This window comes from Lissotriton vulgaris, chromosome 6 (genome assembly GCF_964263255.1).
Source record: "Lissotriton vulgaris chromosome 6, aLisVul1.2, whole genome shotgun sequence".
In the NCBI taxonomy this organism is placed as follows: Eukaryota; Metazoa; Chordata; class Amphibia; order Caudata; family Salamandridae; genus Lissotriton; species Lissotriton vulgaris.
Window position 1 is genome coordinate 1,529,141,565 of NC_141694.1, and position 26,214 is coordinate 1,529,167,778.

The 26,214-nt window shown below is 45.8% G+C and overlaps 1 protein-coding gene across 2 annotated transcripts in view; it reads left to right on the plus strand.

Annotated features, from left to right (window-relative positions):
• LAMP5 (lysosome associated membrane protein 5) overlaps nt 1-26,214 on the plus strand; it is a 138,550-nt gene that overhangs the window by 53,247 nt on the left and 59,089 nt on the right. For both annotated transcript variants that reach the window (XM_086927706.1, XM_086927704.1), the window contains exons 3-4: nt 7,931-8,062; nt 19,664-19,769. In XM_086927706.1, coding sequence (XP_086783832.1) covers nt 7,931-8,062; nt 19,664-19,769 — 238 coding nt within the window. The remainder of the gene's footprint in view (nt 1-7,930; nt 8,063-19,663; nt 19,770-26,214) is intronic.

Sequence of the window (26,214 nt, forward strand, 5' to 3'; positions counted from 1 at the left end):
GGGACTGGTTGTCTGCGGGATGGGATATCCATCCTGCCAGAATGTTTGGGTGTGGAGCTGTTCCTTGTTTCACTTACACTTCAAAGGCCTTGCCACCAGCACACACAAAAAAACTTGACACCAGACTTTTGTCATCCCAGAATTCTTGGAGCCTTGACAAGGGAAGAAAAGAACTTTCCAGGACCAGATGTGGGGGTAGTATAAGGAGTTTCCCCACTCCAAAGGATGGCCCTAGGAAAATATATTGAATCTCTCATACCAGTCTTCAGTATACCCCTGGATCTGTGCTCATGACAGAAGAAGGACTGCCTCGTTCCCCAGAGGGCTGCCCTGCTGCTATTAGAGGGCTGCTCTTCAGCTTGAGGGCTGTCAGGTTCCCCAGGGAACTGCAGGGCTGCTTGGGGCCTGTCCTACTCTCTCAGAAGGGAGACTGGACCTGCTCCTTTCACCCCAGTCTACACTTAGTGACTTCAAAAGTCAGTTAGCTGACCTCCTGTCTGAGCTAGACTAACACAATAAGCAATCTCCAGAGGCCTTCTTGTAACTGCTTAGCTGACTTGCAGTACTGGCCCTGCCTGAGCTTTACTGGCCTCTACTGGAGTGAGTTCCTGATCGTGGTGCCTTCCCAGGTCTTGAACCCTTGGCTGGTATCAGTTGAGTCCCCCCACCCCCCTGTGAAGAAGTGTGAAATTCTGAAACTTAAGGCTCTTTGTGACTTTGAACCGGCCAATTCGTGCTGAAACTCCGTCAATCTTGACGACCACCAAAGCGAAGCACCGTTAACCTGACTCTTCCCTCTATAGCAACCACCAGCAACGACCGGCCACTCGAGATCTGCACTTCATGCTGCAGTAACAACAGCCCGGGGTGACTGCCAACACAAACCTGCAGCATCGACAGTCCACAACACTCAACCAGCTCTTCGCCCTACAGAGATAGCAGCCTGCGCCACCCAGCCTGCTCCTTGTGCTACCGTGATGACCATCCGTAGTGATCTCCCTGCTCCTCATGGCCCCCTCCACTAGAAGTGGAACTCTTCACGCCAGACTTTGAGAAGATACCTTCTCACGGGTTGGCTGCACTTGTAACTTTCCCCTGGTATAGTACTGCCAGATGACCTTGAGTGGTGCTTTATGATTTTAGGAGCCTATCTATCTAACATTTTGAAATTGCATATCTCAGGTTCAATTGATTGGATTATTGTTGTTTAGGTATCGTTTTTTGGATTTTTTCTTGTGTTGTATTTGTACTTTATTACTGTTTGTGTGCTGCATAAATATTTTACACTTTGCCTCTAACTTAAGCCTGGTTAGTTTGTGTCAAGTTGCCAAAGTGTTAAGCACAAGTTAATTTAGTGACCTTTGTGGTTCACCCTGATAAGGTTTGTGGAATGTGGGTATTGCCTGAGTGAGGCTTCCATCTGTCCCAACCAATAACCTGATTTCTTACACTCATATTTTGAAACAGCAATAGACATGGCCTTGTGTCAAAATGGTTCACCTGCCTGAGGGTGGAGTAACGAGGAGAATTTTTTTTATTTCTCCTCGTTATTTCCTCTTTGCATGTGTGCTCCAATCTGCAGAACCCATAAAACTGCCAATCACATATGTAGTTCACATACAGTACTTTGTAAGCCATACTATTCACAAAATTTCCCCCAGATCTTTTTGTGTTTGTAAAGGCACTCTCGTGTGGCATAGACTGGTTCCTCCAGTTTCATACACCAGTCCATAGCTGTGCACTACGTCCCTACCACGAGTGAGGTTGCTGAGTTCCACAGTCGGGCTATGTCCCTCTTGGCACCAGAGTACCCAGACACACAAGCATGCTGTAACTCCTGCTGCCCCATAGATCTTCCTTCAAGTGAAGGAGAACAAGTGTGAAGATAAGTCAATAGGTTGACTCAGCACTCAGGCCAATGCTTGAAAAATGGCAGTCCAGTATCTGCCAATCACAGGACAGACCCAGACCACATGGAAGTTGGCCGCCTCTACAGCAGACTGAGAGAATGAGGATGACAGTCCGTCTTCCAAAGCTTCAGCAGTGTCAGGTATGTGGTATGCAAGAAACTCAACTCAATCAGGCAGAACCTAGGAGATATCACCAAATCAGTAGGTGCCATAGGAGCCTCCTTCCTTCACTTTCCTCAAAGGGTCCGACCCATGATTTTCAACTGGCCCTCAAAGGGGTGAATAAACCTGGTGAGTTAATGACAAGGGAATGGTAAACACAGGAAATGCCACCCTGTCCCAAGGGACCCATGAGAAATTTGCCCTCCAAGGGGCTGAACTCGATGACATCTCTAATAGACTCTTCAATCAAACAATCAGGGTTTTTAAAGTGAACTACACACGCGCGAGGGTCTCAATGCACTATAGGGGGAGGGGCAGCTCTGGATCAGTCGAAGAGCCAGGTCTTGAGGTCCTTCCTGGAGGTTTGCAGGTTTGGGGAGCATCTGCTGTTTACCGGGAGCTTGTTCCAGGTATTGGCTGGGAAGTAGGAGAAAGCTTCACTGCCCGCTCTGTTACTGCAGATGCGGGGGACCTCTGCCAGTGCGAGGTCAGCGGAGCGGAGGTTCCTCTTGGGCACGTGGAAGGATACTCTCTTGTTGAGGTATTTGGGTCCGATGTTGTAGAGGGATTTGTAGGCTTGGGTGAGGAGTTTGAAGGTGATTCTTTTCTCGGCGGGAGCCAGTTGAGGTCTTGCAGGTGTTGGGTCATGTGTTTGTGATATGGCGCTCCGAGAACGAGTCTGGCAGTAGCGTTCTGGATGGTCTGGAGTCTGTGTAGTAGGGTTTTGTTGATTCCGGCCTACTGGGCGTTGCCATAGACCAGTCTACATGTTATGATTGCATGGGTGACAGTCTTTCTGCAGTCGGGGTGATCCACTTGGTTTTGCGCAGGATGCGCAGGCAATTGTAGCTGGTGGAGGTGATGCGTTGATCTGGCGGTTCATGGAGAGGGAGGAGTCGAGGATGATGCTTGCGTGGTCAGTGGAAGTGGGTGGATTCCCGAGGGTGGAGGGCCACCAGGTGTTGTCCCAGGTGGAGGTGCAGGACTTGAGGATGAGGACCTCAGTCTTCTCTGAGTTGAGCATCAAGCAGCTGTCTTTCATCCAGGCAGACACATTCTTCATTTCTTCCTGGAAGCAGAGTCTGGTGTCTTCGGGATTCTTCATGAGTGAGAGAATGAGCTGGGTGTCGTCGGAATAGGATACAATGCTGAGCCCATGCTGTCTGACGATGGCGAGGGGGGCCATGTAGACTTTGAAGAGCCTTGGGGTACTCCGCAGATGATATTGGTGGGTTTGGTGAGGAAGGGAGTCTGATCCTTTGGGTTCTGCAGGAGAGAAAGGATCAGATCCAGTCGAGGGCGGTTCCTTGTATCCCTGCGTCATGAAGTCTGGTTGCAAGGTTGCGATGAGAAACGGTGTTGAAGGCTGCAAAGAGGTCTAGGAGGATGAGGGCCGCCGTGTGTCCCTGGTCGAGCAGCAAACGGATGTTGTCAGTGGCAGCAAGGAGAGCGGTCTCGTGCTTTGGTTTCTGCGAAATCCAGACTGGGAGGCATCAAGAATGAAGTTACCTTCGATGAAGGTGGTCAGCTGGGCGTTCACGAGTCGCTCTGTGACTTTCGCCGCAAAAGGGAGGAGAGAGATGGGCCAGTAGGTTTTCAGGTCCGTTGGGTCGGCCCAATGGACCTGATTGATTGATTGATTGATTGGACTCTATCCCCATAAAAAGGCTTTATTTTGACAGGTGGATATGCAGGGCAGGCTTGGGGTCAAGTTGGTAGCTGGCAGAGTAGTCAGTGGCGGCTGGTGACATTTTAAAGTGGTGAGTGTAAAAGTTCGATGTGGGTGCCCGGTAAAGAGCAAGCATAGGGAGCAAGCCCAATCAACATAAGGAAAAAAAATGAAAAAAAGTGTTAGGAACAGCCATCTCACCTAGTCCTACTTACTTTCTCAAGTCCCTGCCTTCCCTTTCATGTTTGGTGCAGTGATTTGAAGCAGTTTAGGAGCTATACAATGGGTCAACATGGCATAGAACGCACAGATGTGCAGCACAATTTAACAGAAGACAGTGTTGCTTAGTAACTTTAAGTATTGTGTGTGTTTGAGTGCCTTTTTTGGTTTGCTTGCTCAATGGCCCACAAAATACATCATCCATAACAATATTAACACACCTACTCACACTCCCATAGAACCTTTCATATACCTACTCCCACACAACCATTCACAAAGCCATCCCCGGGACATGACCCTTTTATTTTTTTCAAACATTTCATTTAAAAAGGGAGGAGGGCCACATGGCCCCCATCCTGGGCCATATTTGGCCCCAGGGACCCCAACCCCTGGGACCTACCCATTTAAAGAGGGTGCTTCTAGTGCACCCACTGATCAATGGGACCGCAGGGGAGCATGTAGGCCCCTGCTGTCCTGGTCGGCTCCCCGCCACCTGCGGGACTCAGCATTGCTTTTACACACAAGAAGCTGCTGACATGTAGCTCCCTGTGTGTAAAAAGCAAAGTGCTCCGCTTTCAGCGTTCTGAAACCGGAGCACTTGTTTGCTATGGCATGGCAGGAGCAGTGCTCTCGCCATGCCACAGCAAACTGTAATGACCCGGCTGTAGGCACCCCGGGACATTGCTGGAGCCATCCCTAGGGGTGATGGTCTACAGGGCAATCTACGCCTCTAGGATAGGGGGGTGCCTACAGCCCCCCTTTTTCATTGAGTAAGGACCTACCTGGGGAGGTAGCGGTTCCCGGGGCCCAGAACAGCCAAGGAGGGGGTCCGAGGGGGGACCCCCTTTTTTCTCGACTTGCGCTTGACAAATCTCTGTTGCTTCTTGCTTCCTTCTGCACACCTCTTGACTCTTTCTGTACCCCTCTTGTCTCTTTGTGTACATCTCCCTCCTCTTTCTGCACCTCTATTGCTTCTATATGCACTTCTCTTGCCTCCTTCTGTACCCCTCTTGCCTCTTTCTGCATCTTTGTTAGTTCTTTTTGCAGTGCTTTTGCTTCTTACTGCACCTCTTTTGCAAATTCCTCTATCCCTCTAGCCTCTTTCCGCACTCCTGTTCCCTCTTTCTGCACCTTTCCTGTCTGTTTCTACACTTCTCTTGCCTCTTTCTGCACCTCTGTTGCTTCTTTCAGCAATTCTCTTGCCTCTTTCTGCACTTCTCTTGCTTGTTTATGCATCTCTCTTGCATCTTTCTGCACCTCAAGTGCCTCTTTATGCACTTCTCCTGCCTCTTTCTGCACTTATCTTGCCTCTTTCTATACCTCTCTTGCCTCTTTATGTACCCCACTTGCCATTTTCTTCTCTTCTATTGTCACTTTCTGAGCCTCACTCTCTTCTTTCTGCATCTCTCTTGCCTCTTTCTGCATCTCTCTTGCCTCTTTCTGCATCCCTGTTTCCTCTTTCTGCACCTTTCCTGCCTGTTTCTGCACCTATCTTGCCTCTTTCTGCACCTCTGTTGCCTTCTTCTGCAATTCTCTTGCCTCTGTCTGCACCTTTCTTCCCTCTTTCAGCACCTCTTTTGCTTCTTTCTGCACTTCTCTTCCTTATTTCTGTACCCCTCTTGCCTCTCTCTGCACCTCTCCTACCTATTTCTGCACCCCTCTTGCCCCTTTTTTCACCTCTAGTTCTTTCTGCACCTCTTTTGCAAATGTCTGCATCCCTCATGCCACTTTCTGCACCCCTCTTCCATATTTCTCCACCTCTCTTGCTTCTTTCTGTACTTCTCTTGCTTCTTTCTGCACTGCTCTTGCTTCTTTTTGCACCTCTTGTGCACATTTCTGTGTCCCTCTTACCTGTTTCTGCATCCCTGTTCCCTCTTTCTGTACCATTATTGCCTGTTTGTGCACCTCTCTTGCCTCTTTTGGCACCACTGTTGCTTCTTTCTGCACTTCTCTAGCCTCTTTCTGTACCCCGCTTGCCTCTTTAAGCACCTCTGTTGCTTCTTTCTGCACTTCTCTTGCCTCTTTCTGCACCACTCTTGCTTCTTTCTGCACCGTTCTTCCTTTTTCTGCACATCTCTTGCCTCTTTTTGCACATCTCTCTCCTCATTCTGCACATCTCTTGGTTCTTTCTGCACTGCTCTTGCCTCTTTCTGCACCTCTCTTGCTTCTTTCAGCACCCCTATTGTCTCTTTCTGCACCCCTGGTGTCTCTTTCTGCACTCGTCTTCCCTCTTTCTGCACCTCTCTTGCTTCTTTTTGCACCTCTGTTTCTTTCTGCACCCCGGTTGTCTCTTTCTGAACTAGTCTTCCTGCTTTCTGCACCTCTGTTGCTTCTTTCTGCACTTCTCTTGCCTCTTTTTGCACCTCTCTTGCCACTTTCTGCACTTCACTTGCCTCTTTCTGCACCTCTCTTGCTTCTTTCTGCACCGATCTTCCTTTTTCTGTACCTCTCTTGCGTCTTTCGGCACCTCTGTTGCTTCTTTCTGCACTTCGCTTGCCTCTTTCTGCACCTCTGGCTTAGAGGTAGTTTTAATCCCCCTGCCCTATTATGTACTAGGGCCTTACATGGGAGTTCATGCCAATCACAGGGGTACCCCAACCCATAGTATACCCTAGTGTATGTAGGTGTTTTCACTGTACTCCAAGTGTCTTTTAGCATATCATGTCATTTGAGATGTCATCATTGATGTCACTGACCATGTCATGAATGATGTAATATGTGACGGCATCAGCAATGCATTGCAGGGGCGCCAGTTATAGCTAGCTCAACTAACTATAACGGCCGAATTTCTCTGGTTTCTTACGATTGAAATGTTAAACAACTGTAACGCCCCTGAAAGCTGTGGATTTTTCAGTGAATGTTCATGTTTTTATTAAAATGCTAACTTCTAACTATAATGTCCCTGAAAACTATGGCTTTTCAGTGAAAAAAAATATATATACGCGGAGAATTCCTGCAGGGAAGACGAGCCGCTCTGGTTTTGAAGTTTAAAGTATCACTGGTGCATTGCAGCAGAAAAACGACGCGTTTCGATCTCAACCGAGATCTTGGTCACATATGTAGACATTGGTGGTTGTCACTGCCCAGACTCTTTCCATTGAAAAGCTTTTATTATTTGCTTATAATGTTTGTCTCTGTGGGTGCATTTGCACAAAAGTTAACAATCAACTTAGTCAGCTAAGCTTTGGCATGCTGACTTTTATGTTTTGTGAAAATCTGTTCATGGAAAAAAAAAAACAAGTTAAGAGGCGGTACAAAACAAGAGATTTGCCATTTTATCCCCTGTAGAAAATCATGCTTACATGTACAGCCCGAAAGTCTGAACATAGTTACACCAAACTGAAGGCGATTTCTTTTGGTAGAGGGCCTCAAAAGCAGCCAGTTATTGGAATGTTTACATATAGTCAGTGGTTGGTAATTGCATGAGTACTACTATAGTGAGATCATGGGGCAATATTGCAAAGATGAAGTATGCCGCAGATATATCACACAGACACATTAGGAAGCTAGATCAGAGAAGGAAATGGGTGTACATTTTATAGCATTCATTTATGTTTTAAATTCAGGATTTTTAAAAATATTATTCTTTAGATGTTTTGGACTACAGCAAGGGTTGATGGGGTGAGCAATACATATTCGCTGTTCTGTAGTTTTTGCTCCCTTGCCAACTTTCTTCCATGGGTATTGACAGTTTCAACAGCATAGTTCATTATGCAGACTAAATAGAGTACTAAAATGCCTGTACTATGTAACGTGTCAGAACGGAATATAATTAACTATATTATCATGCATTGCAACCCTTCAAATTACCTCCCTTCTGCATGCTGATGTTTATTATAGAGTCACTGATGTGTAGCACTTGTATAAACCGCTCCCCTGGGGAACTAATTGCAGTGATCAGTAAAATAATCTGCATCAATGTTATATTGCGAATAATGTGCTATTTTGAGGGTATTTGTGCATTTTCCAGCTAATCACAGAACAAACCAGCATCCAAATCTCTAGAGGAGTCGAAATTAAAGGGAAATGTGGGAATTACGATGCAGAGCTTCAGATCTCCTGGATTAGTGCGTTTTACACCTTAAAGCTGTTCTTTGTCAAGGTAATTTAATGGGCATGTTTAGCTATTTTGCACAGTTCTTGCAAGAAATGCAATATATGTCAATCAATATAATTATTGTTTAGTTAATTAAAACCGTAACAATGTTACATATGCATTCATTAATTGAATATGTCGCTTTTCAAATCGAACAGCATCATTTGTACATATTGTTTACAAGAAAGCACAGCCCATTTCTGTTTCTATCGTATAGTAACTACTGCACCGCTTCCTCTTTGGAAACTGCAGTATGTCTATGCTAGTAAATGGTACTAGTGAAGAAGACCCCCTAACTGGAAATGACAGAAATATTTAACTCGATTGAATAATCAATATTTATAAAGCAAAAACATATCACCCCTAATGGTTTCAAGGTGCTGGGGGCCGACGGGGAGATAAAGGCCTAGATGTATCAAGCTGTTTGCGAATCGCAAAGGCCAAAATTCGCAGAATTTCGGCCTTTGCGAATCGCAAACGGTCTATTTACATGTTTTGGCATGCATCAAAAATTCGCAAATTAAGGAATCGCAAAAATTTGCGATTCCTTATTTTGTCACAGCATTTAAGGAATCTCAATTTTGCGATTCCTTAAATGCTATGTATGTAGCATTTTTCAATTGCGAATTCTGGTTAAGAAATCGCAAATTAACACCAACTTGTAGTTGATGTTAATTTGCGAATTCTTTTAAAAATGCACAATTTGACATTTTTGAAGGTGGCATGTGACGCACACACATGCCCATAGGGCATGTATGTGCGCCATATGCACACACATGTACATTTCAGGGGTGCAGCAGGGTGTCCTTGAGACACCCCTGCACCCTTGAAATTATTCTCATTTTGCGATTAGCAAATTGGAATCGCAAATTGAGATTAATTTCACAATCATTCCTATGGGCCTCCTGGCCCATAGGAATGAATGGGAAATTATTCCTTAATTGCGAATTCACAAATTGCGAATTCGCAAATAAGGAAGATTAAGAAATCGCTAAAAAATAGCGATTTTTTACATAATCCCATTTTGCGATTTCTAAATAGCGATTCCTTAAAAATCGCTATTTAGAAATTGTAAAATGGAATCTTGATACATCTGCCCCTAAGTGAGCTATTGGTACGGATCTGAGTTGCCTCCATTTTTATAAACTCCAATCCCTTAGAAAGGACCCCCACCTTCCCATATCTGGGGATATTGTTTCATGAAAGTGGCTCATGGACTACTGCAATCCATGCTAGATCTTTGTTATTTTCCAAAACTATTATGGCCCTAAACTGCTTTATGAGAAAATTAGGAAAAAAACCCATAAAGGAGATTTTAACTGTTTATAACGCAACTTGTTTATCTGTAGTTTCCTTCGGTGCAGGATTGTGGGGTTACTCAAATATCAGCTCAATTCAAATCATGGAAAATAAGTTTTTATGCCATATTCTGTCCGTGCCCGAAAGTACTGCAACGATGATATGCCATGCTGAATTGGGAATACCTTACGTTACTGACACTATTAAAATTCAGCCAATCCTTCTTTGGCATAGGGTTTGGACAAATGATGAATGTGTTGTTAACCGGGCTATTTTAAAGGATATTTTAGCTTTGGACAATATGAATGACTTTAAATGGATATGCTACGTCAGAAACTTTCTTGAAAAATGAAGTTGCCCCCAATACTTTGAGGACCCACAATCAATGGCATACATATCTAGAAGAGACTTGAAAAATCTGTGTATGTCGTACCTCAGGGAAAAAAGACATATAGAGGAGGCGTGAAAAAAGACTGTTTCTGCCCATCAGGACATTTTATGCGGAGAGAAATTGCAGCCATATTTATCATTGTACATGTCCAACCATGAACGCTTCCTTTTGACCCGATTTAGATTTAATATTGTTTTTAGGACATTATCCTTCCCCGTGATGAATTGTTGGTCGAAGGATTTATGTCTTTGTCCATGTGATGATGTATCCCAACAATCCGATATACATATACTATTTTTCTGTAAATTTTATACTTTTTTCCGAAGGAAACTCATCATCCCTATCCTCAAAGATCTAAATGTATATAGATGTCGCCTAGCGTTTTTAGAGTGCCAGAAAATGGAAACTGTTTTTATGGTAGCCTCAATTGCTGAATTTTTAAAATCAATTTTTAAGTGTCGCAAATCAATGTAAATGGATTAATTTTCTATATTGTATACATGAATTTAATTTTGCTGTTTTCTTTTTCTTTTTTTCTCTGTGATTTTAAAAATGTTTACTTGACCCCTTGTAAATTGTACCTTTCATGCTACTTTTATGGTTATTTTGCTTTTATAACCGAATAAAGTACTTTTGAATCTTGAATCTTGAGTTGCCTCCAGTGCCGGGGATCGAACCTTGAGCCCTGCTCGCTGGAGTCAGCCGCCCTGACCGCTACACCGCTACACCACACCTCTACTCATGAGCAATCTGTTCTGCTCCATTTCCACACTAAGAATCATTATAAAGAAAAGGGTTGATGTCCATGTACTCTCTATGACTTACAGTAGCAAAGTAAAGTCATCCAACAATCTAAACAAGGCTTGCTTATTAGTAAGTAAGGATACAAACCGTATTTTACTGCACTCAATGCTGATTGCAGTCTATGAGTTTTAACTCATGCAAGGATCACTGTAAGTATTCATGTATTGACGGTTATTATTTGCTATGGCTTCCTCCCATATCGCTACCTTCCTTTAAACCTGTGACCTGTGTTTCAAACGCTGAAATCATTTACGTCATAAGCAAAGATTACTCCAAAGAGAACCATTTAGATCCTGCCTGTATGTCCATCTTTTAATGGTAATGCTGTTGAAGGGAGATCTCATTGACAGTGTGTTACACGGTCATGGGTATTAACACCTTGCATGCTCATGACAAGGTCAGCTCGTCATGAGCCACGGTGCTTGTGTGCTCATGACGAGCTGAGCTCGTCATGACCGTTGGAACGCTTGCATGCTGGGCTAATTCCCCTGCTGTGTGAGCATTCCACACAAACGGGTGTGGTCATGACGAGCTCAGCTCGTTATGAGCACACGAGCACTGTGCCTCATGACGAGCTGACCTCGTCATGAGCATGGGGGCGCTGTGCGCACCCACCCTCCCCCACCACAGCGGGGGAATATGCCCCGCATGGAAGGGGTTAAGCAATTTCACAGAATTAGCTGTAACATGAAATAAAATCCACAGCTGTTGTCACCAAGATCTCCTGCATCATCCTTTCCTCATGCCAAATATGCCATAAAGAGTACTGGCATGAGCGAGTGAAGAGAGGTGAGTACCCCATGTTCAATCGTAAGCCTTCTTGGGTCCCATAATCGTGGCCCTTGAACGAAAATATAATTACCTTTTTACTGTTGGGGAATTTTGTGATAAAACCTCACAATACCAGTCACAGCATGTGTAAATACATTGTCAGAGCATGGGCTCCTCATAGCTGATAAAGTAACTGAAAATTCTTCTCTCATAGAAGAGGCAGACTTGAAATTGAAAGATTCTATCCAACTAACATAACCTCATTCAAAGAACTTTAACTATGGTCAGGAATACTGTCCTTGAGCTGGGATGGAAATTACTTCGCCATTCTTATGAATTAATTAGATACCTTCAAATGGATAACTTTTTCAGGTAGACTGATGTATGTCCACCATGTCCAAACCACAAAATAAAGCCACTCAAAACCTTTTATTCCAGTTCACGAAAGTGTGATATTGGGTGGGAGTTGACCACATTTCTACCCATCTACACCTTCTTGTTCAACATTTACATAAGGCCCACCTTACTCAAAACAGTAGGCACTCATAAACTTATTTGTTAATGACATGCACATCCATCTCTAAATCACCAGGCCTTAAAAAGTATTCATATTATTTCAGACTGCTTGCCTGTACTAAGATATGCATGGCCACAGGCCTCCTAAAATTCTTTGGGCCCAATTGAACCAATACATTTGGAAAGGGGCGACCATTCGGTCCCCCCGAACGTATGGTGGAGTACCCCGATCCCCCCGGGAAGCCATCTTGGGCGGGAGGCGAGTCTCGGCTGGTATGCCCGAAGCGGCGTAGCCGGGGCGCGCCTTTTCCCGCCCTGGAGTGGGTTGTCCTAGACACTGACGCGGACGGCCACGCCCTCGGAGGCAGGCGGGGGCGGGTTTACGCCCGCCCGGAGACGGATAAAAGGAGCAACAAGACAAGAAAGCATCCTCTTGTTCCTGTGCTCTGAAGCTGCACCTCCCGCTGCACGTGAGCTCGAGACGGAACGAAGAGCCAATTTTGAGCGTTGTAATCTTTCTTTTGTTTTACAGATATCTTCGTTTGAGAATGCCAGGCAAGAAGGTCGGAAAGCGGGTCGGTACCGATCAGATGCTCCGCATGCTCATAAAGGAGGTAGCCGATTTGAAGAAGCAGATGGCGGCTAAGAACGGGGAGGGAGGACCGAAGCGAGTCATCGGACCAGCTTTGCCAAGAGTAGTCCCTGGTGGGAGAGGCAAGAGGTCCAAAAGGGGGGCACTTGGGGGGTCAACCCCGGTTCCCGATACCCCACTTGAGGAGCCAACCCCGGTTCCGAAGGAGGGGCATCCAATCCCCGTGGTGGTCACTCCCGTGAACGGCGAAGATATGCCTCCCGAGTTAGCGGCACAATTAGCAGCGTGGTTGGGAAAAGATAGTGAGGGCACCACGGCTGACGATGCCCGGGCAGTAATGAGACAACTGCGGGAATCTAGAGAGGCTGCGAAGGCACCATCTTCTGTTACCCCGCCAGTTCCGGTGGCGGAAAATACAGCAGGCCCAAGTTCGGCAGCGAATGCAGCATCTGGTTCAGGTAAGCGGCCATTGCCGATCGCGGGGGAGGGGTCTGTACCTTCACGAAGGGAGAAGGTGGCTCAGCATGTTCCATTGGAAATTAAGGAAAAGATTTGGGCGAATAAGTATGTGAACATTTTTTCTTTGCTTACCGACCATTACGAGATGGAGCATGTTAAGAGCCAGAAGGAGCTCATGCATCCGAGTGTTTGGCGCGCAAAAATGGCCACCTTTAAGGTTGACGAAAACATAGGTACTTGGGGCAGAGCGTGGGGCATTTTTACCTCCATCGTGGGCGAGCGCAGGCCCGAGTTGCTGACCGAGTTGCCTATTTATCAGTCACGTATCATGGAGTATTCCGGGTCGTACGGGGGCAATCAGTGGTTCTGTTATGACAATATTTTTAGAAAAGCTAAGGAGCATGACTCAGATCTAACATGGGATTCTTTCGACTCCGTTTCATGGCAAAAAATGGAGAGTTCAGGAATGTTACAAGTGCCATTGTCAGGGAGTAACGGGGGTGAATCTTCCCGCCAATCCTCTGGGACACCGTTTCGGACGGGTGCAGGTAACGAGCACCACTCGAAGTCGAGTGGCAACGCAGGTAAAAGGGGGATTTGTTGGAATTTTAACAGGGGGAAATGTACGAGGCCCCAGGGGTCATGCAAGTTCAGACATGAATGTGGGGGGTGTGGGCAGCCATCCCATTCTGAGTCCATGTGCAGAGCCAAAACGGGTGATAACGGTGGTAGGGGAAGCGCCAAACAGGTCTGAAATAGTCCGAGGGGCGCCTTTACCTACTCCGATTGATACCATGGCAATGATTCCTTGGCTCAACGAATACCCGGATCATGCTTCCGCTGGGGTGTTGCGTGACGGGTTTTCATATGGTTTCCGCATCCCAGTGGGGGATTTTCAGGGTGTAGCAAACTGTAAGAATCAACTGTCGGTCTTGCAGCATACGGCGGTGGTACAGGTAAAGATTGGGAAGGAGGTGACTCGAGGTCGTGTCGCCGGTTCATTTGATTTGCCACCGGTTGCTAACTTTGTTTGTTCCCCTCTAGGGGTGGTCCCCAAGAAGGACCCGGGTGAGTTTCGGCTGATACATAACTTGTCAGCCCCACGTGGTCTTTCCGTGAATGAAGCGATAGACCCGGAAGTGTGTTCGGTGCGGTACGCATCTTTCGATGAGGCCGTTGCCATGTTGAATCGCCTGGGGCCCGGGGCGCTGATGGCAAAATCAGACATCGAGTCAGCGTTCCGGTTGCTACCGGTGCACCCAGACGATCAGCGTCTCCTTGGTTTTACGTTTCAGGGTCGCTATTACATGGATAAATGTATGCCAATGGGGTGCTCTATATCCTGTGCCTATTTTGAAAAGTTCAGTTGTTTTCTGCAATGGGTGTTCACAAGGAAGACGGGTTTTCAGCATGTTATGCATTATCTCGATGACTTTCTGTTTTTGGGGGCAGCCGGGGATCCTGAATGTGGACAAGCCTTACATGAATTTTGTGTCTTAATGAATAAATTTGGTGTGCCATTGGCGCCAGGTAAGACTGTGGGTCCCTCAACTTTGCTCGAGTTTCTGGGGATTGAGCTCGACTCGGAAGAAGGTTGTTTTAGATTACCCAGGGAAAAAGTGTTAAAATTCAGGACATCCCTTGAAACATGTATTCGTGCGACGAAAGTAAACCTGCATCAATTGCAACAGGTGGTGGGTCAGTTGAATTTTGCCCTGAGAGTAATGCCAATGGCCCGCCCCTTTTCCCGCTCGATTGCACAAGCCATGGTCGGCCTGAAGGAAGGACATCATCGCACGAGGCTCTCGGCAGAGGTTCGCCAGGACATGCGCATTTGGTTGGCATTTCTGGCGGATTTCAATGGTCGAATTGTCTGGAACAAACCGGCGGTGTCCTCCGAGGAGCTGGGGCTTTGGACAGATTCGGCGGGGAGTGTAGGTTTTGGTGCCATATTTGGTACACAATGGTCGGCTCAGAAATGGCCGGCATGGTGGCACGAGTGCGGGCTGACGAGTAACATTGCTTTTCTTGAACTCTTCCCAATTTTGGTGGCCTTGAAAACATGGCCGGAGGGGTTTTGGGATCACTCTGTGGTGTTCTGGTCTGATAACATGACGGTGGTTGAGTGTATCAATAGTCAGGCAGCACGTTGCAAATGGATTCTGAGACTGCTCAAAGAAATTGTGTTATTGTGTATGCAGTTGAATGTGCTCTTTAGGGCAAGACATGTCCCGGGGGTACTGAACCAAGCGGCTGATGCGCTTTCTCGTTTCCGTATGCAGGCCTTCTGGGGTTTTCTGCCCACAGCGGACCTGGAGGCAGCACCCTTTCCCGAAGCTCTCTGGTCTCTCGGTACCCCGAACTACAAAACCTCGTGGGAGAGAGTTTAGCACCCAGGACAAGGAAGGCATATGAAGGGGCGTTCCGTTCCTATTTGTCCTTTTTGGGTTCTGCTGGGGGGGAACTTTGGGGACAGGAAGAGCTTGTCGTAAAATTTTTGCTGTCTTTACACCAGGCAGGCAAGTCAGTAGCTACGGCCCAGAGGCATCGGGCCACCATTTCCTTTATGGCAAGGGCTCATGGGATCCAGGACCCCACAGCGTCTTTTGTGGTGCAGAAAGCGCTACGTGGGTGGCAACGCCTTGAGGGTCGCAGAGTAGACGAGAGGCACCCGATAGGTCTGGATAGGTTGACCCTGTTATTGTCCGTACTCCCTGCAACGTGTTCATCCCAGTATGAAACAGTGTTATTCCGAGCCGCATTTGCGCTAGCATTCCATGGGGCTATGCGGGTAAGCGAACTAGTGGCGAAGAACAAGCAGGATACGATGGGGGGACTGTGCCGGGAGCACATTCAGGTCAAGGTGGAGACGATGACGGTCTCGTTTGTTAGGTCCAAAACCGATCAGGGCGCAATTGGGGACTGCATAATCATTCAGAGGATTCCGGGGTCTTCCATGTGCCCTGTTGTTTGCGTAGAGGAATATTTAGCGCAGAGGGTGGCATCATGGGGGGGGACCCTGTTGAGACACGCTGACGCCACCCCGCTGACGAGGTTTCAGTTCCAGCGGGTGCTTGCGATGTCAATTTCGGCCGCGGGCTTGAACCCCGGCGAGTTCGGGACCCATTCCTTTCGGATAGGGGCTGCTACTGAGGCTACAGCCAGGGGTCTGAGTGTAGAAGAGATAAAACGTTTGGGGCGTTGGTCCTCGAACTGTTATAAAAGGTATGTGCGTTGCACATGTTGTGAAGCTGTAATAATGTACTCACGCTTCTTGTTTTGTTTGGTTTTCAGTTGCGCAAGCTTACGAGGCGGGGCGGACTGTGAAGTCGACCCGACACCTGGGGCCCAGCGGTCAGACATCACCGGCTGCAAAAAAGGAGGTGTGGGTCGTGGGCGACTCATACGTGAGGCGTGCCGCGGACGTATTCAAAGCAGGTGACATGATTCACGTGGCTGGGGAATACGGGTACAGGGTGACCTTTTACGGAAGGGGCGGGCTCTGTATTGACCAGTTTCAATCCTTTTTCGAGGGTTTGTTAGGGCGGACAAGGTCACCGCCGTCTATAATCATAGTCCATCTTGGGGGCAACGATTTGGTGGCCACTGGTAGACGACTTCTTCTTGAGGCAATGCTTTCCACAGTAAGTTGGTTGGCAAGAAGAGTTCCAGGGTGCACAATTGCATGGTCCCATATAACTCCACGGAAAGTGTGGCGGGGGGCTATTTCGGTTTCTGCTTTGAATCATTCAGTAAAGAAGATAAATAACAAATTGAGTAGATTGTTTCGTTCAGGTACGCTGCATTCTGTTCCGCATGGTTGTATCAAAGGGGACAGTATGTATTTGGGGGATGGGGTTCATTTGTCCCGGGTGGGCAATGAGTTACTCATAGGTGACCTCATAGCTTGGCTAAAGAGTTTAAACCATGACCTTTAGGCAGGATTTGTTGTGGGGGGTCCGGATAGCCGGTCAGCTATCCGGCCTGTGGCGGTAAGGTCATGATCGGTGAGCAGTAATTGGAAGATCCCTATGGGGGCGTCACCCATTACGGATGGGAGCGCTCGGGGGAGGTGGCCATTGGCCCCTCAACGGGGAGGCGGTCCCTTCTAAGGATGGGCCGCCGGAAGGAAAGGAAAGGCGGTCAAGGCCCCTTCCTGGATAGGAGGGGCTACGGGCCCTCCTGGGGAATTTCCCGGGGCCAGGACATCTGCGACGGCAGATGGGGTAAGTTGTGTGGGGTTTGGGAGGGGGTTTACGCTACCTTTTAGACACCTCACACGAGTCCTCAGACGACCGTTAAATGGCATCGAGTTCATTGGGGCCCCCGTCAAGTCAAAGGGAAATTGGTAGATGCACTTGAGGTACGCCTCTGTGCGGTCGCTCCCCTCACAAGTGAGGGGAGTATTTCTGGTTTAGGGATCTGACACCGGTTACGACCTTGCCGTTGGCCCTTAACGTTAGGATGTACAATTTCAAGTCAAATGTTTTGTAGGATGTTAGTTCGGCTAGGAGAACCTTTGTATTAGAGATCTGTTAAGGTTAGCCAAACATCGTAATGTGGAAATGAAATTGTACATAATATGAAACTGTTATTTTAATGTTTTGATTTTGTTTCATATTTTAATAAATACGGCCGGGAGGGTCACTCCCTCCCGCCTTCCAAAAGTTCAGAACCGTTTCCGGTTTCCCATCCTTGGGGATTGTGTTGAGAGGGGGTGGCGGGTATCTCAGCCATATGGAAAGGGGCGACCATTCGGTCCCCCCGAACGTATGGTGGAGTACCCCGATCCCCCCGGGAAGCCATCTTGGGCGGGAGGCGAGTCTCGGCTGGTATGCCCGAAGCGGCGTAGCCGGGGCGCGCCTTTTCCCGCCCTGGAGTGGGTTGTCCTAGACACTGACGCGGACGGCCACGCCCTCAGAGGCAGGCGGGGGCGGGTTTACGCCCGCCCGAAGACGGATAAAAGGAGCAACAAGACAAGAAAGCATCCTCTTGTTCCTGTGCTCTGAAGCTGCACCTCCCCGCTGCACGTGAGCTCGAGACGGAACGAAGAGCCAATTTTGACCCACCCACCAGCCCCTGAGGACAGCTAGTTGTTTTGAATAAAGTTTTGATGTGGTAACTCTATTTCTTGCAGGTTGTGATGATTGTCGTGATATTTTGAGTATGTAATAAAGAATGGTCATTTTCAGTATGTTTTTTCAAATAAACTAATTCTGAACTAATGGTGATCAGTAACCATACTTGTAATAGTTATGTTTGTTTTGTAATTTAGTAAATTTAGGTAAATTGTCGTATTTATTTTGGTCGGGCGGTAAGGTCATAATTGGTGAGCAGTAATTGGAAGATCCCTATGGGGGGGCGTCACCCATTACGGATGGGAGCGCTCGGGGGAGGTGGCCATTGGCCCCTCAACGGGGAGGCGGTCCCTTCTAAGGATGGGCCGCCGGAAGGAAAGGAAAGGCGGTCAAGGCCCCTTCCTGGATAGGAGGGGCTACGGGCCCTCCTGGGGAATTTCCCGGGGCCAGGACATCTGCGACGGCAGATGGGGTAAGTTGTGTGGGGTTTGGGAGGGGGTTTACGCTACCTTTTAGACACCTCACACGAGTCCTCGGACGACCGTTAAATGGCGTCGAGTTCATTGGGGCCCCCGTCAAGTCAAAGGGAAATTGGTAGATGCACTTGAGGTACGCCTCTGTGCGGTCGCTCCCCTCACAAGTGAGGGGGGTATTTCTGGTTTAGGGATCTGACACCGGTTACGACCTTGCCGTTGGCCCTTAACGTTAGGATGTACAATTTCAAGTCAAATGTTTTGTAGGATGTTAGTTCGGCTAGGAGAACCTTTGTATTAGAGATCTGTTAAGGTTAGCCAAACATCGTAATGTGGAAATGAAATTGTACATAATATGAAACTGTTATTTTAATGTTTTGATTTTGTTTCATATTTTAATAAATACGGCCGGGAGGGTCACTCCCTCCCGCCTTCCAAAAGTTCAGAACCGTTTCCGGTTTCCCATCCTTGGGGATTGTGTTGAGAGGGGGTGGCGGGTATCTCAGCCATATGGAATCCAGAAGCTCATTTAAAGATAGTTGATCTCTGCCGCACTTGTACTGCTATTTCATCCTGCCTCATCGGTGACCACTATGAACATTTCTGTACATTGTTACACTTCAATTTTCAGCACAAATCTATAGAAGTCAAAAGAGCCTGCACAAAGTATAAATGCTTGGCAATACACCTTACAAATCCATCCTGAGGAATTTCCACTAGGTGTCATTTAAATTTAAGACATTAAAGCATACACGATGCTGCAGCACAGATAAATTCAAGGGCTTCTTACTTCCTAGGAAACAAACTTCAGTTTTTGCCAGCAAAGTCCTATGCATGGGTCACCTTTATGTCTCATTTTGGTGGAAAACCCTGCTTACTTCCAAAGGTTGTCGTAGATTTTCAGTTGAGTGTAATTTTTCTAAGAACTCATTGTTTCACATATTAAGAACCTGACGAAAACCTCATGTCATTAAGAAGATCTCTTAAGACCCTATTCTCACAACGCTTTCATGTATTGCCCCAATTTTGGTCTTGAGGGGCACAGACCTTAAGGGCTTCCATATGAAACAGCACACAACCAGTATTCTTAGTTTAATCTTACAAAGCTAGTGTTGCTTAATTATTGACGTATTTTCAAAGTGTCGCCACTCATTCTATGTGTCCTTCCTGAACACCCTCTCCTACAGTTTTATGTTTACAATGTTTGCATATTTGTATCTACAGGACGGTCATAACTCAACTAAGGGGCGCGAAGCATTTTGGAAAATGAACAAAGTACAATTTTTATATGATTCATCCGAATCTAATCACTTCAAGGACGCAGTAAATCGTAAGTGTTTTTGTTTAAAACGCTGTAGTTCCCGAAATATCAAATAACTTGTAAATATAACAACGAACTTCTGATGCCAAAAATGGAGAACAAACAAAGCCAAAGGCTAGCAAATGGAGAAGAACATACACAACCACTGGCCAACACAACTATCCAAAATCTAAGAGCAGGAGATGACCAAGTGTAGAGGAATGACAGACATTATTTATTTCTAATTTCCATTTGGAGAAAGCTAAGGCGGTAGGGGCTACAGCCAACGGAGTACTGTTGTATGTGTACGCAAGAAGGCACGCAAGAAAAAGGCTTTAATTAGATGCATTCTCAGAGTGGAAATCGCCTAATTAGATAAGTAGCATCAGACGAGAGCGCGGCATCCAAATGGTCACATTCTAGCCGCAATTGCGCAGCCATTTTCTTCAGTTCACTGATGACATGCAATTACCAGATGTTCGTCTAGAGCTGCATAGAAAACAACTCGGCCCCCATCTGCGGAGAGGCGTTTTCTTCCCTTTCAATGCTCTAGGGGTGCAGTTGGTCAGGCAGGATGGGGGAAGGGAATGGCATGTCTGCAGGTCAAAGTTCTCTAATGATGTGGGGGAGGTTCGGGTGGAATACTCCCCGTTATGACGTAGAAGCGGTTGGTACTGTTTACCCCCCAAAGTGTGGTACCTTAATACCACTGTCAGAGTATCGCCAGACATAATTACCATGCACTAAATATCGTTAACGAAAGTATCGCCCCCGCGAGAGATAATAATAGAACATCTACGCGCAAATGGAGCATATTTTTGTAAAAAAATAATAATTATGATGCAATATTTATACTATATGATATTTCTGTATACAATATGCTAACATACTGCAGTCAGGCAGCGTTTGCTTTCGATTAATTAAATGTTGATTGTATTATTCCTTGAATGTTTTTACTCATTAAAATTAATGTTCAACCATTTTTGCCGCACTCATTAAGGATGGAAAAGTTAACGATTTTATAAATAAACATATATACGATCTCCCCAGGCATGTCTCTGCGTTTGAATGCCTGCGACAAACAATAGTTATTATATGTGTTTTCACCAGGTCCTTAATCCATGTAAAATTTGACTTTTAGCACAATTATCATGCATAATGCTATCCAAGATTTGCAAAGCTTGGTTGTAAATTTCTTACATTATTTGCTTTATACATTTATTTTTGTTGCATTTTTTCCATCTTTAATATTATAATTACTAATGCTTTTGTGATGGGAATGCAGTTTTGAGAGCCAAACCGATGTTTCTTGGTTTCTTGAAGTGAGAGTGACTTTTCAAACGTACATTAACTTCTTAATCTCTTCTAATAATGAATCATGGACTTTCTTATCTTTCGTTTAATCCCATTAATTTCATTATCATACTTATTTATAATTATTTAATGTATTAATACAAATCAAACCAAAGGAGACGTAGTGCTGAAACCAGTAGCAGCAGGCACGATTCGCAGATGGTGAGGCGAGTGCGGGCACGCAGGTGGGGGGGTCGGGTGGGGGGTTTAAGGGTAAAAAAAATAAAAGAGACATTTACATTGCCACTTCAGTCCTGTGTCTCTGCTCTCCGAGGTACAGGAAGCACAGAAAAGGTTCCCCTGACCAATCACAACAGTGCAATGCAGCATTGTGATTGGCAAGCACCCAGGCTCCCCTGACCAATCACAACACTGCAAGGCATCTTGGTTCGATGCTCAACCAGGGAATGGGGGCCTGGGCTTGTTCTCCAAGCAGGCTGTCGTGCAGCCTGCATAGAGAACGTGGAAAGTGTGCATGACTGGTTTGCGCAGCCAGAGAGGGCTTATCAAATAGTTATTGCGCACTTAGGAGTGGTCAAACCACTCCTCCACTGCCCTGCTCTGAGAGCAGAGCAGCCCAGCCCACCATCCCCTCTGCAAAGCAACAGGAAACATAAAATGGCAATTGGTGACACTCCTCTGGCATATCAGAGGAGCCGCCCCTGGCTGAAACTTCCGACACTCACCCCCACAGATCTGGGTTGAAGCCATCATCGTTCTTTAGCTTACTTCACCACCCCAGTTCAGACCCACCCAGATGCCAATCAGTCTTAACCCTGTTCCAGGGAACAGTCCAGACCAAACTGCAAGCCAGGTCTTCCCTGGACCAGTAACAAGCATCCTCGAACTGGTTCCAGGGTAACACCCCTCATAAATAAGGCTAGCTTGAATCCAGTGGCAAAGTGAGCAAGGGACCCACATCTGGGCTTACACTGCCAACTTATGGCGAACAAAGCAAGCATAAGGAGGTGATCACAGATCTGGGTTGAATCCATCATCATTCTTTAGTTCACTTTGCCACCCCAGTTCAGACCCAGCCATATTCAAATCAGTCTTGGCCGTGTTCCTCATGGGAACAGTCCAGCTCGAATTGCCAAGCGAGGTCTTCCCTGCACCTGAAACAAGCAACCGGTTTTCCAAGGATCAGTGATCTCAATCCTGCTTCAATTGAAATCCCTGTCAGGAGTAACAAATATCAACATATTGCACGTTCAACATTTGATGAGAAATTAGCTTCCTGTGCCTAAGTGGAACAGGCACAGGGCTTCTCGAGTCGTATGAAATGCTGCTATTTAAATCACACTGACCTGGCCAACCTTCTTCAGCAAGTAGCTACCCCTATTAACAAAAGTGAGAAACCCAGTGGGCTCTTTCATGCCAGACTATAGTTTCAAGCTGAGATCAACACATCCTTTAAAGTAGCACATGCCTATTTCTCTGGATGACTACAGCTTTAGTCTCCAGAACACCACCAATATGTTAGCACCACACATACAGTGTATTGCCAATACTGACAAAGCAAATAGGTTTTGATTGTTGTGTAATGAATGTACACAGACACACAATGTCCATACACACACTGATTCAGATCACAAATATTATGAAAATATAACAACCTACTTGTAGACATATATGCTCACTCAGACAAGCACATATATTGACATCCATGCCTAAACAGACCAACACACAGACACTGATATGCACAGATTACTAGCCATACAGATATCCATCCATGCGGTCCTTCTGGCTACTTGGCACACAGATCACCAGGCAAGCGCATAGGCCACCAGGCAAGCATTCACCTATGCACACATACTAACAGACATAGGAGAACCCATGCATACAGACCAACACACAAAGTTTCATAGGCACAGAACAGACATACAGACTTACACATGTGCAGTCATACACCTCCCAAACAGGCTTAAATCCATGGACAAATGGACAACCAGAGGGTCAGAAAGAAAGATGAATGAAGGCTTAATATAAAATTAATGTCTCATTACTTAGGCCCTCATTTAAAGTTGAACATATAAAGGTCAGGAATCCCCCACATCTGGTAAATACAATTGCAGCAGGGTGAGGTGTTTACTGGGTGAAGCAAATACCTCCTATCCCAGGTGTACAGCCTTTAAATGAGGCATACATTGCACCATCAGCATTTAACACCACAAATTCCAGATGTTGTGTCTTTTTGTGTATTTTCACCCTCTACATTTTGGCAGGAATGAATGCAGAACAAAAAACAAGGCTAATCAGGGAGAATTTAAAACTCACACTGGTTTTAGATATGGGATGGTAGTGTACACTAAATCACTGAATGGCACTGCACAATAAATAAGTCCTATCCTCATCGCTATACACTAGTGTTTGAAGTAGGGTTACCGGTGACTGGGGTGTGAGCCCTAGACAAGTAGCAAACACAATCCTAGTCAGGCTTAACTTAGAGGCAATGTGTAAAGTGTTTGTGCAACACATCAAACAGTGGAACAGTGAAAACACCAGCCAAAAAAAGTCCCACACCAGGTTAGAAACATAGAAATTAATTTAATACAGAAAACAAGATCACCATGGAAAAAATCCAATCAGTACAAATGGAGCCATGAATTTTTAAAGAATAAAGTGAAAAACAGCCCCTAAAAGCATAGACTGTCAACTGGGGGTATCTGGTCACCGGGGGAACGGCTCAAAAGTTCAAGCCGACCACATTGGAGTGCATACTGAATACACCTACACCTGAGTAGCTTGTGCTATGCCTCCACACAAAGGGCTTAACAACCTTGTATTGTTGCTGCAGCCAGTTTGGAGACAGGGTTGGCAGGAAATTCCATGCACTTCAAAGAACCTTTCCAAAACCTTCTCCCACCTTCCAGAATAAGGGTACGAGTGTGTAAAAATAGGACCTTCAGACCAACTGTTTAGTTCACTACTAGACATGTGGAAGGACTCTTAGAGGACTGGCTGCTACTGTGGCCTGCTGTGCACTCTGACAGACTGCTGATGTACCTGGAAGGACTGCTTGCAGCCTGGAGCCTGCCTGGAACCCTCAGAGACAAGCCTTGCTGTTGAGCCCTGCATCTCCAACTGCACCCAGGACTAACAGAAGTAAGTCCAGGGGCTGGATTGCTGGCCTCCTGTTCAGAGCCACAGGGACACAAAAGCACCCCACCATCTTGAACCAGCACTTGGACCAATCCTGATTGACTCCTAAATCCTCAATATGTGTCCCACCAGTCCTAGACCCTTGGTGGTGGTGTTAAAGGTGCCCAGATAGTCAATTTGCAAAACTGAGTACTTGGACTAAATTTGGCCAAAAAGTGCTCTGAGAACCAAAAGCGATCATAAACAACCTGCTGATCTATCTGCCAGAGGTGCATTGTCATCCGGATTTACTTCACAGCTTCTGCCGCAACATTCTTCTCTGCAGCAAATCCATTTCAGCGGTCTTTCACAAAAGGGGATCCGACTATGTGGAACTGTATTCGGTCACAGCCTTATGCTTTGTCCCACTGGAGTTTTTCGACTTTCATTTCAGCGACTAAGTCAGAATGTAGAAATCTTCACTACGGCTTCGACCCAAGACCATCTGACGAAGAAGCTCCCCCTTTGGAAACCTCCTGCAGCCTTGCCCCGCTGAAATTTACCTTCTTGGACATTTTTTTCACACATTTTTCCAAGATTGAATGTAAGCATTGCCCAGGCCCATTCCACTTCATGTATCTGAACCGTGCTCCATTGTGGTCGGCCATACGTTTTGACTTTTACCCAGTCTTGCGCGACTAGATAGGCTCGGTTGGATCTTTTAGGTGCTAGATTTCACCTAAAACTTTGAAAACTTATAACTCTGATTCTACTGATTGGATTTTTGTCATTTTGGAGTCAAATAGTTTATTAAAATGTACCCTATTTTTCTAAATTTGTTTGAACTCTTTTTGTGTTGTGTATTTACTTTATTGCTGTTTGGAATAAAAACTTTAATCATTGACTGCTTTTTGTGCCAAGCTACACAGGGTTAACACAGGTTCATTTAGTGACTTTTTTGTGGTTCACCCTGCAATGGATTGTGGCTGTTGCTTGACCAGAGCTCACACCCCAGTCAATCAACAACCCGATTTCTCACAATGCTCTGCTGGATGTTTACTGTGTGCACTGGGACTCTGCTAACCAGACCCTAGTGCATGTTCTCAGTCCCCTAAAACATTTTACTATGGTATATACTGCTAATTGGCATATTTAACTTACCTGTAAGTCCCTAGTATGTGGAATAAACTGTATCCATGGCCTAGTAATATCACTAGTGGACCTAAGCACACATTGTGCCACCACTAAAGTGACAGTGCAACACATCACTGCAGGCCTACTACTGACCTGCCAGTGCAGTTTTAAGAAAGCAATGACAACCTGTTTAACAGGCATAAACTCTCCTTTTAAATATTAGTATGTCACCCCTAAGTAGTCCTTAAAGTCCAATAAGACAGGGTATATCATCTTTAAAAAAGCAGAACATTTAAAGGTTTAATGTGAAACATGTCCTGGCAGTGTCAAAAAGCTATTGTCACTGTAGCAGGGTTAGCAGCTCCATAGGATAGCCGTGGTATATTATATTAAAATTACATTAATTTATCTCCATGTAGGAAATGCCTACAAACTTCATTCTTAGACTTCTAAAAATATTTATTACAAACCTAATTCACTAGTAAAGTCAGATCTGTACTGAAGATTTTACAAAATGTACTTTTAGAAAGTTGCTTTATACCTGCCTAAAGACCCTAAAAGCCCATTTGCGTGACCTTCCAGCTGTCATCCTGGAGTTCAATAGCACCTTAATCAGATGTGGCAATAAAGATTAGGGATCAAGGCTGATATGCCTGCACCGGTACTGTAATAACACAAATATCAAAATACAGAAGAAGGTGCTAGTGACCAGGAACACAATCCCTATATATTCCTAAAGGGGAAAGGTGAAAGGACCCTTATTCCCTCAACAACACTCACAAAAAATTGGTCCTGCACCCTTCAAATATTCAACATCTTATTAAACAGCAGTCATTTTATATTCAATTCAACGATAATTAAACATTTCCCCCAAAAAATTGAAAGGAGGCTCTTCAGTTGAGATCAA